We start from the raw sequence: 13,543 nt of genomic DNA, 5'->3' as shown, positions 1-13,543 counted from the left end.
TGTATCATCACAAACCTTAAAACGAGAATGGAGAAATGGCAAAATTTTGGTACTTTTGATGTAGTAGTATTATATTGCATTGCGTCGTTCGAAGATGGGCAGCGTGGCTCCGACAGCCGATATAGGTGGTGATGAAAGGGCTCGCCGTTGACGGCCTCACAGACGTGGGCAACGTCACAACTAACGCTCAGGGTTGTTAAAGTTACTTTTCAAAAGTTACTAAGTTAAAGTTACAGATACTCAGCTTCAAAAGTAATTAAGTTACAGTTAGAGTTACTGACAGGAAAGAATACTGAGATAGAGTTACAAATACCTTGGAAAAGTATTCGAGTACGGATGGAGGTACTTTTTGCAATTCTGTACGCAGACCATATCTTTCGCCTTTGGCTCATAATAGGTGTCACTCTAGAGCCACAGAGACATCCCTTCTTGGGTAATCGTACGTAATTGCAGGCAAAACATTCAAAGGAACGCCTAAACTGGGAGTTAACCGAGACCGGGACAGGTGAGACGCTTAGAAACTTCGTCTTCGGCTCACAGCGGAGACATTTCAGCTCAAGATTCCCGTTCTCCTTCGTTCCCATGAATTTAAAGTGCTCTCGATATTGTGGCCTCTGACAGAACGGAGGCAGCTTTGCTCAGGCTGCTCATAGTTACAGCCTCACAGATGGCGTCCACACCAGAGGTTGCGTCGACGCCTTCAAACTCGGCCATTTCACTACCGCCAAGGGCACCAAAAGAGTGGCGAGGAAATGAGGAATGTCACGTGCGAGGGCGTGAGCACGTGCAGCAAGGGCGAGGAGGAGTGGAGCTAGTGCCCGGTGTCGGCTAGGGAGCCTCCACGGGTTGCTGCAGCTTCGCACGCGCATGGAGGATCCCTAGTGTCGGCGCGCCCTTCGCGCCACCGCCTGCTCGGCGACGGTGTTTCGTCGTTTTTACTCAAAAAATACTCAAAAAGACAGATATAAGTTACTGAAAAAAGTAACTAAGTTACAGTTAGAAGTGAGTGTTTGAAAATGTATCTAATATTTCCTGAATATACACAAAAAGTATCTAAGTACACGTACTCAGATACTTTTACTAAGTTACTTAACAACCCTGCTAACGCTTTGGGGGAAGACAGTCGATAGGAGTTTCGCAAAGGGAAAGGTAACGGAATCTTTTTCGTTTCCGTTACCATCCCCGTTACTGGCCCTTATTTGTTTCTGTTTCAGTTTCGGTTACGATCATTGTTGCTTTCGTTTCCGTTAAGTTTCCGTTTCGATACTGCCCCCACCTCCAGCTTTTTGTTTTCCTTCTTTCTCCTGTTAATTTTTTTTTTTTATACCATTGAGACCGTGACAAAACTTAATCCCTCTACGTTCTGAAGTCTATTTTGAGGACTCGATCCAGGAATACATGCATACAAGAGACAATGTTTATTAAAAAGAGACATATAGGTTACGTGATTTCTGTGAACAGCTAGTATGAACATGGTTTCCAGGAATGTTACAATGTTACTCGCCATAGCGTATAAGAACTATGCTTCTTCTGTTTACTGTACACTACTTACTTACATGCTCCAGTTTGATAGTTAATTTTAGTTTTAGTTCTTCAGTTAATTTTAGTTTGCTTCATTGAGGTATATTTCATAAATTTATCTACATGATATGGTGAAGAATTGCAACAATTTGGGTCCTGCGGTACCCGAATTATTACCGTAAATTATTTTCGTTTCCGTTTCTGCTTCAGGTATTCTAACTGAGCGATATCAGTTTCCGTTTCTACTACCGTTACCTGCTATATTTCCGGTATAATACCCCCGTTTCCGTTTCTGTTTCTGTTACCTCTGCCTGGTTTTGCCAAGCGCGCGCTTTTTCGTCCAATCTGGGAAACAAGCGAAAGGAACGAAGCGCCATCTATCGACGAAAGCACGTAGCTCGCCGCATACTTGCTGTGTCTGCGCCTGCTGATCTGGGGGACGGAATCCGGAAGAATAATGGAACCACTCGTCAGCCACTAGACCACCACGTGTTCGAATCCCACGAGTTGCCTACATTCGCTTCGAATGGCATGAATTCAACTACTACAAAGGGATGCAAATCCAACTTCCCATCTCGCGGAATAGCGCACCGTTTTGAATAGAGCCAAAGCTGTTCCGTCTCGCGAGTTGTAAATGTGGTCGAGATAAAACAATATATAAATCAGCGAAGACTGCAGCTTACTATACCGAGGAAACTGTTGGAACTGGCAAGAAAGGTATATATGGGCGAAACACAAATTAGGCGGAACAAAGTTTTTGCCGGCCGGAATAAATAAGCTCAATCCCGGAACCTGGTGAAAGACGATATTTGTGTCAGTGTTGCCGAGTTTTCACTGGCGTGCTAAGAGCGTCGCGAAACGAAGCAGACAGAAGAGCCGAAACAGGCAACAACGTTACAATTTCATACCACACAAATACGTGGAAGTGACGCGAATGTGGATCTCGCCTTCTAAGTATTTCATTTCGTAGGCTCCGTTTTTCTTTTTATTTCCTTATGGTGACTGATACAGCATGGTATACTTTAAATGCCACTAAAGTGCAAAATTTTATTCTCACGCAATGAAAACTGCAGTTACCTTTACAGCAACACAAAAGGAACGAAAATTCATCCGTTGGGTCGTTCCTTATTTGCGAGCGAAAGAAATTGACACGTTGACTTTCACTCTTCTTCTTCTTCTTATCAAGAAGGCCGACAATGCGGAGCGCGCTCCCATTGGTCTCCTCAAACGATTTGACCAATCATCGCGGGGGATCGTTTAAGAAAGCCAATCAGAGCCCTCTCCGCATTGTCGCGCTTCTTGACTCTTAAGAAGGAGCAGAGTGAAATCGCGCACATTCTAGTTTCTTTCGCTGGCAAATAACGAACGACCCAACGGATGAATTTTCGTTCCTTTCAGTGTCCCTTTAAAAGTGCCGCGTTTCCGAATTGTGAAAGACTTTAGAGAGATTTAAATGGCCCAAAAACTGCGCCACATAATGCGACGCAGGGGTTAAACGGGCGCAAAAACAGCATTTTGAGAGGATACTGTGCATAGGTTGAGGTGGTGTCGTGCGAGGGCTCATATGGTTCATTAAACATCGACAGCTACATCGAAAATTGAGCTTTACGTCGCAGCAATATCTTGACCACCAAATATGTTCTCCCTTTACCTGCACATTAGAATCAAACGTCAAATATGGTATCCAGGATAGTATTTTAACAAGTTCTGCTCGCCATGACGTCCGTAGGGTAGACGTCAATCACAGGGGCTGATCGCACAATTAAGACAGACGCAACGTATAACAATGCTCTGATGCTCACCAACCCCCCAAGCAATGATCTGACCTATACACCTACACTCTAATCCTACACCTCTCTGACTGCAGGTCAGGGGTACAGTCAGGGAGGTGTTGGTTCGAGTCCCGCCACTGGCACTCGCGCAGACTTTTCATCGACTGTCATTCGTTCGGACGGCCACGATTTAACATCCAATAGTGTAGCCCTCCGAGTTCAATGTTCACTAAATCCCTGTGGGCAATTCAATACAAGCCAGTGGATATTGAACTTGTTCAACAATACGAAAAGCTCGCGGGAAATTTGTCGCAATCAGAATCCGTAGAGAGGCATAGCATATTGGCTTGAGCCAGACGTGAAACCAGTTAGGTGCACGAAGTGAGCAGGTATGCATCTCTACATATTGTGCGTCGTTCGTTCTCTGACGATCTGTGCGTTGTTTCAATAAAACGGGCAACAACTTCTGTCTCTATTCCAGCGAATGGAAGACCGTGGAACCCATGTATCGTGCTGTGTATTATGCTATTTTATGCTGTTTTATCACTTTACCATGTACTGTAGTACTAGTTATTCGAACACACTACGTACTCCTCTGCTTTGTTTTTCGTGGAAAATGCCACCAATACGCTAGCGCAGGTCAGTCACATAAAAGTTATACTACAAAGCAAAAAGAGAGAATTAATAATAATAATAATTTCAGGGTGTCGCTTGATTTTCGAAATACTGCCACGTTGATATCACAAGTGTCTAGCACTCCTTACTCCGTGTCCTTTAAAACGTCTCAGCCTTTTGTGCGAAAGATAGTAACGACGGTACACAACCAATCACAACTGACCATTGGCGCTTTTATGGGCAGCACGATCATTCGGTTTTCATCACACATTGTTTACCGCGCGTATTCCTATAGAAAGGATAGCAAGGCGACGCAAAAAAAGCAAGAATGCGAGTGGGCACGAAATAGAAATGCCCTCGCAGTACGGGTTATTACTTCCTGCTCCGCTTCATCACCTAAATAACGTAATTTACCTTCAGAAGGTCCGCGGAAGTGGAGATATGTAGAAGTGGTCCCACATTTTAAACTGTTGTATCCCCGCAAGTATATTACCACATTGTTTTTGGCACTTTTCGTAACATCAATAAATGTTGAACTTCATTACGGTAACCTCGTTAATTTAGAGAGACTATCCGCGGAAGAAAAGACCTAGCCATGGAAAGCTAGGTCTTTTCTTCCGGGACACGGGTTTGTATGCAGTATAAAAAAACGAGAAGGGTTCCACTCTTAAAAGTCGTGCACGACATACTCTTAATGAACTCATACCGAGACGTCCATTCAACATGAAACTTTTATATTCACAAAACCGTAATATCGCGACACCAACAGGGGGTGAACACTGCGCGTTAATTCTAAGCCAACCTCACGGGAACGGTTTAAGCGAAACCATGGTCGCCTCTCAGCAATTAAGCCTCTTAATTGTACTGTAGGGGACACGGTCTACTAAAATCAGCACTCCGTGGTTTATCTCATCTCTACTCTCCTGGTGTTGCAAGACTATTTCTTTCGAGTAATAAACACGTGCAGCACAGGGTTCATCTTCAAATACCATATTGGCACAACGCTTTCAAGCGCAACAGAGGTAATATGGGACGGCGAAGTACGGACAGGCGATTTTAGCTAACCGTGTCCCCAACACTACGTACGGTATCTTGAGTACTGTACTGGAAATTACGCATTTTAAACAATTTTTGTAGTAATTTATTATGCTACTTAGTACTTTTTCGAAAAGCTGTTTGTGTACAGTACTCTATTTCAAATACTTGTTTCGGTATTTTCCATTCAATATGCTCTAATTACTTTTGGTTTCTCTGTTTGTCTTCATACCATGTTCAGTGTTATAACAACAACAACAAGGTACCCCTGCTTCGTGGTCTTTTCCTTCTTTTCAGTGCATTGTGGAAAGGACACCAACTTACTGACTGATGACTGTATTATTTTTCAAAAAGAGGAAGGTTGACTGATTAACACTGTGAAATGAGTACAGTACACATAAAGTACGGTATATACAAAAAGAAAAAGAAGAAAAGCGAAACTGCAATCAGTTTCCTGCCCTATACTCAAGTATCTTAATTAAAAGTGACCTCAGGTACTTCTGAAGGCATTGGCTAATCTACTCTAATTACTTTCTGTTCCAAGTATCTGCACCGAATCTCAGTATTTAGCTCTCAGTATTATTCTCGCTTCAGTATTTAGTACCGCATTTTACATACATTTTTATAGTATCTTGTATATGTTGGCTCATCAGTCTCTGCGCGATAAACGAGCGTACTAACCAGTTCAAGTTTTGCGCTGAAGACTCAATCTCTAGCTGTATTTGATCCTGTTATGCATCCTACGAAGACCACGGCGTGGTTTCTATTATTACCCACATTGTTTCTGAGGATAGGAAGATAGGAAAATCTTTTCTGTGTCTAAATGGAACAGAAGATAGAAGATATTTTCTTTTCTGAATAGAATGTTTCTGAGGAAAGGAAGATATTGTCTACTTGCGAACCTCGGTGCTCCCTTTTCTGTTTCACTTTCTTCTTTTTCTTACTGTCCAGCCACCTGGGGGCACTTCAATGGTTCTGTGAACTACTTTAGTCATTCGCTCTACCCATGTCACTAAACTCACCTCTCGGCATGTAATAGGGTAGGTAGGATCACCCAATTTCATGGCCATAAAGCATTTGTTGTTGCTAATGAACGTGTACTCACTCATTTTTTACAAAAGAACAAGAAAAAGCGACAACAATAACGACTACCTGTATCTATATATGGAAGGGTCGAAAATAAGGGTACTTTGCAAATCAATCAATCCAAAATATGTCGATCTTGCAAAATGCGGTATATCCTTAACAACTGTTCGTTAGACACATATTCGATGTCGGCGGCAATTCGCTAACAATGCCGCAAAAGCAGTGACTGTAGCCTCGGTGGAAGAGTGGAAACACCGCGGGAGACTCGTCAAAAGTGTTCAAGGGATCGAACAGACTTTGATGGTGAGCACTTTGGCAGACTTTTAAGGTACATGGAAAGAGAGAGGGAAAAGAAAAGGCGTAAGCTGGACTGTCGCTGGCTCACCTCTCGCACTAACTGGAGTCGACTGGCATATTACACTTCGAATAATCGGGTTCAAAATGCATGCATTCCAGTCGGGACAGTATGGGATAATTCGAGGGGGAAAAACTATTTCGTTATAACTTCATATGTCTCGCCTTAGGTTACTGAAGTAGTACGAACGTATTAAAAAAATATTGAACGAACGACAAAAGTTCGGATCAGCAACCCGGGGCTGCTGAAGTGACGCCAAGGCTCAAGCTGCGGTGAGTTTTAGCATCCGCAAATCTTACCTTTGACGCTGCTCTTACCCCATCCACCGAAAAAGGATCGTGGTGCAGCATCCATAGAAGCCTACAGTCCTACTACGACAGCACGCTCGCACCCGTGCAAATAGCATTATCATACCTCCATTCAATACACAACTCGGGTGGAATCGCTATACATATACTCTTCCAAATATCTCACAATGCTCAGCAGCGCCAGATACACAAAAGCGACGTCGAAAGCCTTCTCACAGAATCCAAGACCAGCTCTAGTGGCATAGAGTGGTTAGGATAACTGCTCTCCACGCCGAGACTGGGAGGTGACGTGGGTTCGAGTCCCCGTGCCGGCTGTGCTGGAGTTTATGTGTGTGTCTGGAGTTTACTCTGGGTTTGGTACAGTCTGGAGTTTACCCTGGGTTTTCCGGAAGACCCCCCCCCCCGCTTTTTCCTGCTGTCCTCTCTCCATCTGTCCACGTCTGTACGCCACTCATAGCCACAATTGCTTCGCGGTGCTAACACGGCATTAAAAAAAAGAGAATCCAAGTGACAATATAGAGTATTAGTAGATCGCTGATAACGTCACCATGACGTTATCGTACTTATCCGAACCAATGGCAGCGCTCATGGCTCAGAACATTATACGTTGAGTGGGTGCGGTAGATACCGTACTTACTTCGGAAGCCAAGTTATCACCGGTCTATACTAACAATCTCTAATGCCAATTTCCTGTGTCGGTTTTAAAACAGCGTTCCCTCGTTTACTTTCCACAGCGCCGCACGGCTCAACGTGTTTCGCAATGCCACGCTTCGAAGAAAACATCGCGTGATCGAGTTCTTTTGGAACATGACAATAGAGTCAGCTCAGCACTGAAAAGCGATTGATTACCTGTTTGTTCGTTTGTGGTTGGTAGTCGCTTGATCTGACGGTTCTTCGCTAACACAATGCGTTCGGTACAGACACTTAGAAACTCATTGCGGAAACATCGCGCTTGCTGAGTGTGAAACGCAAAGATATAAAAAAAATAGCCATCGAGCAACCAAACTACGTCACGTAAATAACGAGTTTGAGTGGCTTACAGCACTGGCGCAACATTTTCGCGGTGCCGCGTATCCGACGCAAAATATTTTAGAATGCTCCGCTCGAGTACTCTGAGTCAACATAAACCGAAGAAGAGAACATAAGTGGAGCCTTCCTTTCCCTTTTTTTTTTTTTTTTTTTTTGCAATAAACATATTCTCTCCTCCCCCAAGTGATTTGGCTACTGTAAACGGCAACCGCTGTATCCGGAGACGGATATACAGAAGACCCGTGCAGATAACTGCTCCTCCCTATGCGGATTTTGGACCCGGCGTTATCCGCGAAGTGTTTCTGATAGAAAACTACGGGGAAGTGCATTCTATGGGCTAATTCTGACAAGAAGAAAAAAAAAAAGCGAGGGACTTAAAACCCAGAAGCCTCCATATTTGAGGTTTCCGGTGGTCACAGCACGACGTATTTGTGAGTGCCGATTCAAAGCAAGGGCTTACCCCATTACAGTAAAGTACATTGCATTCGCAATACTATAGGTAAAGACATTCAGCAACCAGGTTTTTTTTTTTTGAAATTATCATTATTTTATTTATTTGTTCGCTCGTTTACTTATCTAATTCTTTCGGTCGTAAAACGATATGTAGATGGTGGCTTCTAATTGGTTCTCTTTTCTTTGAATAAGGAGCCGTCACTGCGCATTGCGCAAAACACTGTTTGGGTTTTGGGCATGGGCAGTGACGTCACCTAGCTTTAATGTTGCCCCCAAGACGCTTTAGTATCCTATTCTAAAACTCCGCAGAGATCATTCGGGGTGGTGGTGGTGAAATGGCTAACCGTTGTTCGGGGCAACGCAAATTCTTGTTGGTCCGCCAACCACCGATCGCGCAAAACACTGTTTGGGTTTTGGGCACAGGCACTGACGTCACCTTGTCTCTTTGGAGCACCAAAAGCGCCAGGGTACCTTATTCTAACATCCTGCAATGCCAACGTAGGCTACGCGAACTATTCGGCGGATGATCAGCGGGGCTTTGCATCACGAGACAATGGCTGTTGCACAATGCCCATATTTTCAGTGTATCCACATTTCCTTTGCCTATGTAGGGCTGTGCGAATAGTCATTTTAAAACCGAAGCGCACACGAAGCCAATATATGTAGCCTAGACAAGTAGGAGGCGAATGGCTACATAGCCGAACCGTATATGCATATGCAGCATTCGTACGGATACATATGTCATATACGTACACGTATCTTCGAATGAAGCAACTCAGTTTGCTGTACCCTGGTGAACTATAGAAAGCAGCAACAAACAAGAAAGACGAGGACAATTAGAAACAACAACAGGTCAGACGCAGATGTGTCTCCGTCTTTCTTTTGCTGCCGTTTTCTATAGTTCAGCGTGCTGTATAACCAACTACTCCGACTTTCTGCGTTCATTCTCTATACCTTTTCTAGTGACATTTTCGAGCCCTTCGAGTCGAGGTTCGAAAGTGTTCGAATATATTTGGTTTGGAAGAGACAGTCCTTCGATTAGAAATTCGAATATTCCTCTCAGAATTTGAATCGAGTACATAATAATCCACTTCGGTATAAGAAAAAAAAAGAAGAAGATCCGAATATTCGTACAGCCCTTTAATATTTTGCTTTCAGTAATAGAGATTACAAAGAGTGGAGCTCGTCAAATTGTGTTCGCAACAACTGCGTCGTATCTACGTACCTTCCAGGTGGCCATGATGCACAAGACTATAGTCTCGCTTTTCTCAGTCTGTATGGCCGCCCTGTAGCCAGAAATAAAAAAAAAAACAGCAAAGGGATTCCCTACAGAAAAATATGCAGCCTTCCGTTAGATGTGGCACATAGTCCATGGCTGGCGCGAATCGAGCTAAATCAATGCACTGCATTGATTTAGCTTGATTGCACGTTCCTCGTTATGTATATTCCGCCACATGCTCATGTTTGTTACCTGATGAAGTGCGGACTCTGCACCAAACCTCCACACTCATTGTATTTGTTCCGCCACGAAAGGTCGTACTGCGATAAGAAGAGTTCCGCTTCAGTAATGCTTCTTCGATGTTGTTGTTGTTGTTGTTGCTGCACGAATGCCTCGCGTTATTGCTCACTCTAATTTTACATAGTCAATACACAGCCTCAAATATTCAACCACGCAAACCGCCACCATTCGCACATGGCAGCCGGCACAAGTGGGCACTACAGTTCGACATCTGGCAGTGTTTATCGAACAGTGCGCAAAACATATCCTGTAAAGAGTCGCACCTGCGTATTAGTTTGATGGCTACAAAATGACACCGGGGCACAGACGAACAATAAGGCGGAGAAAATTGATTGTTCATATGCCAAGTGTGGTTGCTTACGCAATGGCTGCGCGCGATAACGTCACTCACGATTGACCTCATTTTACGCGCAAATCACCGTTTACGCTTGGCATCAAAACATCAACAGGTAGGCAGTGAATTGAAAGATGTACTTACAGATGACGACGGCTGCCACCAGCCGTACGGCGTTATCCGGCGGCGCACATCCCGCGTAAATGGGCTCCAATATGTAGTTAGCGAAGGTGATTCCGGCAATAGCGTTACTCGTCGGTTGAATAATTAACAGTGCCACCCACAAAAACAAGAAGGCCGGCAGTGGTCCGAACGCCGTGAAAATATAGGCATAATCGCCACCAGACTTGGGTATCATGGTTCCTAACTCCGCGTAACACATGGCACCGACCATGGAGATGAACCCGCACGATGTCCACACCATCAATGCCATACCCGGCGAACCCGCGTAGCGCAGAACGCCAGTCGGAGACACGAAAATCCCAGCACCGATGATGATACCGACGATGATTCCCACGCCGTTGAGTAACCCCAGCTCCTTTTTTAGGGTTACGGACGAGCGGCGAGCTTTCAGCTCGGGGTTCATGAGCTGGGAATCGGCGGCGGCGGTCGCTTCGTGGTCCGGCGCTGTCATTGTCTCGGTTGTGTTACCTGTCTGATCGTGCGGTGAGCAAGGCAGGGTGTGATTGAAGTGAAGGCAGCGGGCTTGGCGACGTTGTGCTAATACTTAGCGATCGCACGTGGCACATGTGAGAAGCGGAGGACTCTAGGATTGCATCATACTCCGAGCAGCACGCTAAGCGAGCGAAGCGGCGAACTTCTGTATGGGGAGGGCGGGCACCTCTATTTCCGGAGAACAAGCAGAGTCCCCCTGGCGGCGGAAGAGAAGTTGAAAAAATGCGCCGGGAAGGTGAGTTTCGGTTTGAAACGGAGCAAGGTCAGGGAGAATGCGTTGTTGTATATGTATGTTACGGTTCACGCTAGGTCGTGTAACGTAGCTGCGTTGTGCACACGGAGGCTTCATGCGTTGTGGATCTTGCAGCCGCCATTTATATTTTATTCTCTGTGGAGCGACGTGTGAGGAAGAGTACCCGAGGCGGTGTCGGTTTCCACATCTGCTCACGTCAGCGTAACGGAGACACGGTTGAGGACTGTCACGTAACCGAATTGATAACATTTTTATGACTACATGACAGAAAAATTGGCGATCGTCTTGTTTTGTTTCGTGTTCTTTTACAAAGTAGTAGGTCCCTGTTTTGCCGTCTCCAGTAAGAGAAGTGCAACAACATCTTTTTGTCATTTGTATGGCGTTATGCTTCCTAATTTATCACCCGGGACAAGTTTTAACATCACTGCGTACCAGGGACTCACTTAATCGTGGGCAAAACTGGGGTAAGGTGTTCCTGTTTTGTGAAAGATGTTACTTGCCGAGAAGCCAGAGTGAGCCAGCTAACTATCATTATATCTCATTTTATTTGATACCTTTGTCATATGTGCATACATAACACTCAGAGGTCCCTAGCAAGTAGTGTGGCACCCCATGTGGGTCAATGAACTGCACATACTAAATGTAACATAAATGCACAAGTGAGAGATATATTAAAAAACAGGAAATTGTGAGCAAAATACGATTAATTAAACGATAATCGCGGCAAATTCAAAGATACTGCGGCAAATGCTTCTTTCACGGATAAAAATTTTATATTTCTGGTATAATCCGGTGGATTGATCCTGCGAGATAAATAGCTATGCTGTTTTTTTAATCCGTTTTAGCGCGGCGAAGCAGCTGTGGCTATGAACGGCGTACAGATGTGGACAGATGGAGAGAGGACAGCAGGAAGAAGTGGGGAACAGGGGGGTTAGTATGCATCCTGGGCTGACTTCAGGGGGAACTGTGCCGACATTCGTCTGGAAAGTCTTCGGAAAACCCAGGGAAAACCTCAGACAGCACAGCCTGTGGTAGGATTCGAACCCATCACCTCCCAGTCTTCAGCACGACCTTGGCTACCACCAACGAGCGGGATTCCTTAAACCGGTCGGCCATGCTGCTGGTGCTGTGCTGTTTATTACGCGCTGTTATTATTATTATTGGTCCCCATCGTGATCGTGACTGGCTTTCGTAGACAGAGAAGTGCTTTTCGTTACCTCTTTGTCTGAACGTTCTTCATGACTGACTGGGACCCCAAAGTGCCTTGGGCACCCCTTCCCTCCTCCCCCAATTCTAAAAGTTTCCATTGACACTAACGCGAAGGGTAGATTGAGCGCTTTATCAGCTACTTTCCGTCAACAGAGCTGCGACCTTGAACGCCGCTGAGGGAAGCTGCATGAGATACAAACAAGCGCAAGAGGAACTGCTGCACCGTTGAACTGGGCACGCAGTATAGTCTGTCTTGTAACATGTCGGGGATGCTGGGGATATTTGGTCACTGGGGGATACTTGTGGAAACTTCAGAAATATGTGCAGTTTTGTACTTGTGGCGCGTAAAAAAAAATCTTCAAATGTTTTAATAGACAGTGTAAATAATTAACCGTGACTGCATATGATTGCACGTTTTTTATTCCGTGTTATTTTATTTGTATCTTTGAGGTGCCTATGGACGGTCAAATGGCCTCCTTGATATTGTCGCGAAGCAACCGTCACAATGAGCGGTGTATACGTGCACACAGATGGAGAAAGAACAACAGAAAGAAGTGGGGAGGAGGGGGATTAGTATACGTCTCATGGGTCGACATGGTGCCTCGAAACTATATCGCAAGATCGAGAGAAAACCTGAAACAGCGTAGCTGACCTCAGCGGCGTGGTCTTAGAGTCACCACTAGAGAGTGTATCCAGTCAGCTGCGTGGCTATAGTCTTGGCTGAAAAAGAACATTGGTTAGAATGGCGAAGATTTCTCAGAAATGTCGCCAAAATTTGAGGAATCTGATTCGATTAGATTAGAAGAAAAAAAAATATGAGGATTATAAAATGCCTGCGAGCATCAGCTATATTTTCTGACAATCGGGTTTTCGTGATTTTTCGAAGCTATGGAATCTCGCTCAAGGCCGTTTTTTTTTTGTGTACCAAGTATCGAAGGAAAATTCGATACTACAACGGTTATATCCAGCCGCAACGAGTGCACACACCCATCGGGGCTGCTATCCCTTTCCTTGCAACACATCAACCAGGAGGGTGTGTGCCCATCGCTATCACTAAATAATTTCTCATCGATCATCTGAACAGATCTGCAGCGTGTGACTCGTCTGGATAATCGGATGCTTTATGCTCTAGTGATATCTGTAAATGGAATCGTTTGATCCCGATGGATCTTTTGACACCGTTGGAGCTTATGACGCTTTGGAACTTTGGCTCTCCCGTCACGTGACTTCTTGGATCTTTTGACCCGTTGGACTTTTTGATTATAAGCATGAAGTGGCCCTAATGAATTTCCTTTTCTGTTCGCTTGTGTATGCGGGGGGGGGGGGGTCGCACCGTATAAATATACCGCTATTTTGATTTACCTTAAAGGGACACCTAA

General features: G+C 44.8%; 1 protein-coding gene across 1 annotated transcript in view; it reads right to left on the bottom strand.

Annotated features, from left to right (window-relative positions):
- The window catches only part of LOC135378448 (Y+L amino acid transporter 2-like), an 83,118-nt gene extending 72,244 nt beyond the window's left edge, over window positions 1-10,874 (bottom strand). Inside the window, exon 1 of the mRNA XM_064611494.1 lies at window positions 10,172-10,874. Coding sequence (XP_064467564.1) covers window positions 10,172-10,661 — 490 coding nt within the window. The 5' untranslated portion in view covers window positions 10,662-10,874. The remainder of the gene's footprint in view (window positions 1-10,171) is intronic.
- Window positions 10,875-13,543: the final 2,669 nt, after the last annotated feature.

The sequence above is a fragment of the Ornithodoros turicata genome, chromosome 1 (genome assembly GCF_037126465.1).
Source record: "Ornithodoros turicata isolate Travis chromosome 1, ASM3712646v1, whole genome shotgun sequence".
In the NCBI taxonomy this organism is placed as follows: Eukaryota; Metazoa; Arthropoda; class Arachnida; order Ixodida; family Argasidae; genus Ornithodoros; species Ornithodoros turicata.
Note: the sequence above shows the minus strand (reverse complement) of the source record. Positions and strands in the feature narration are given on the sequence as shown.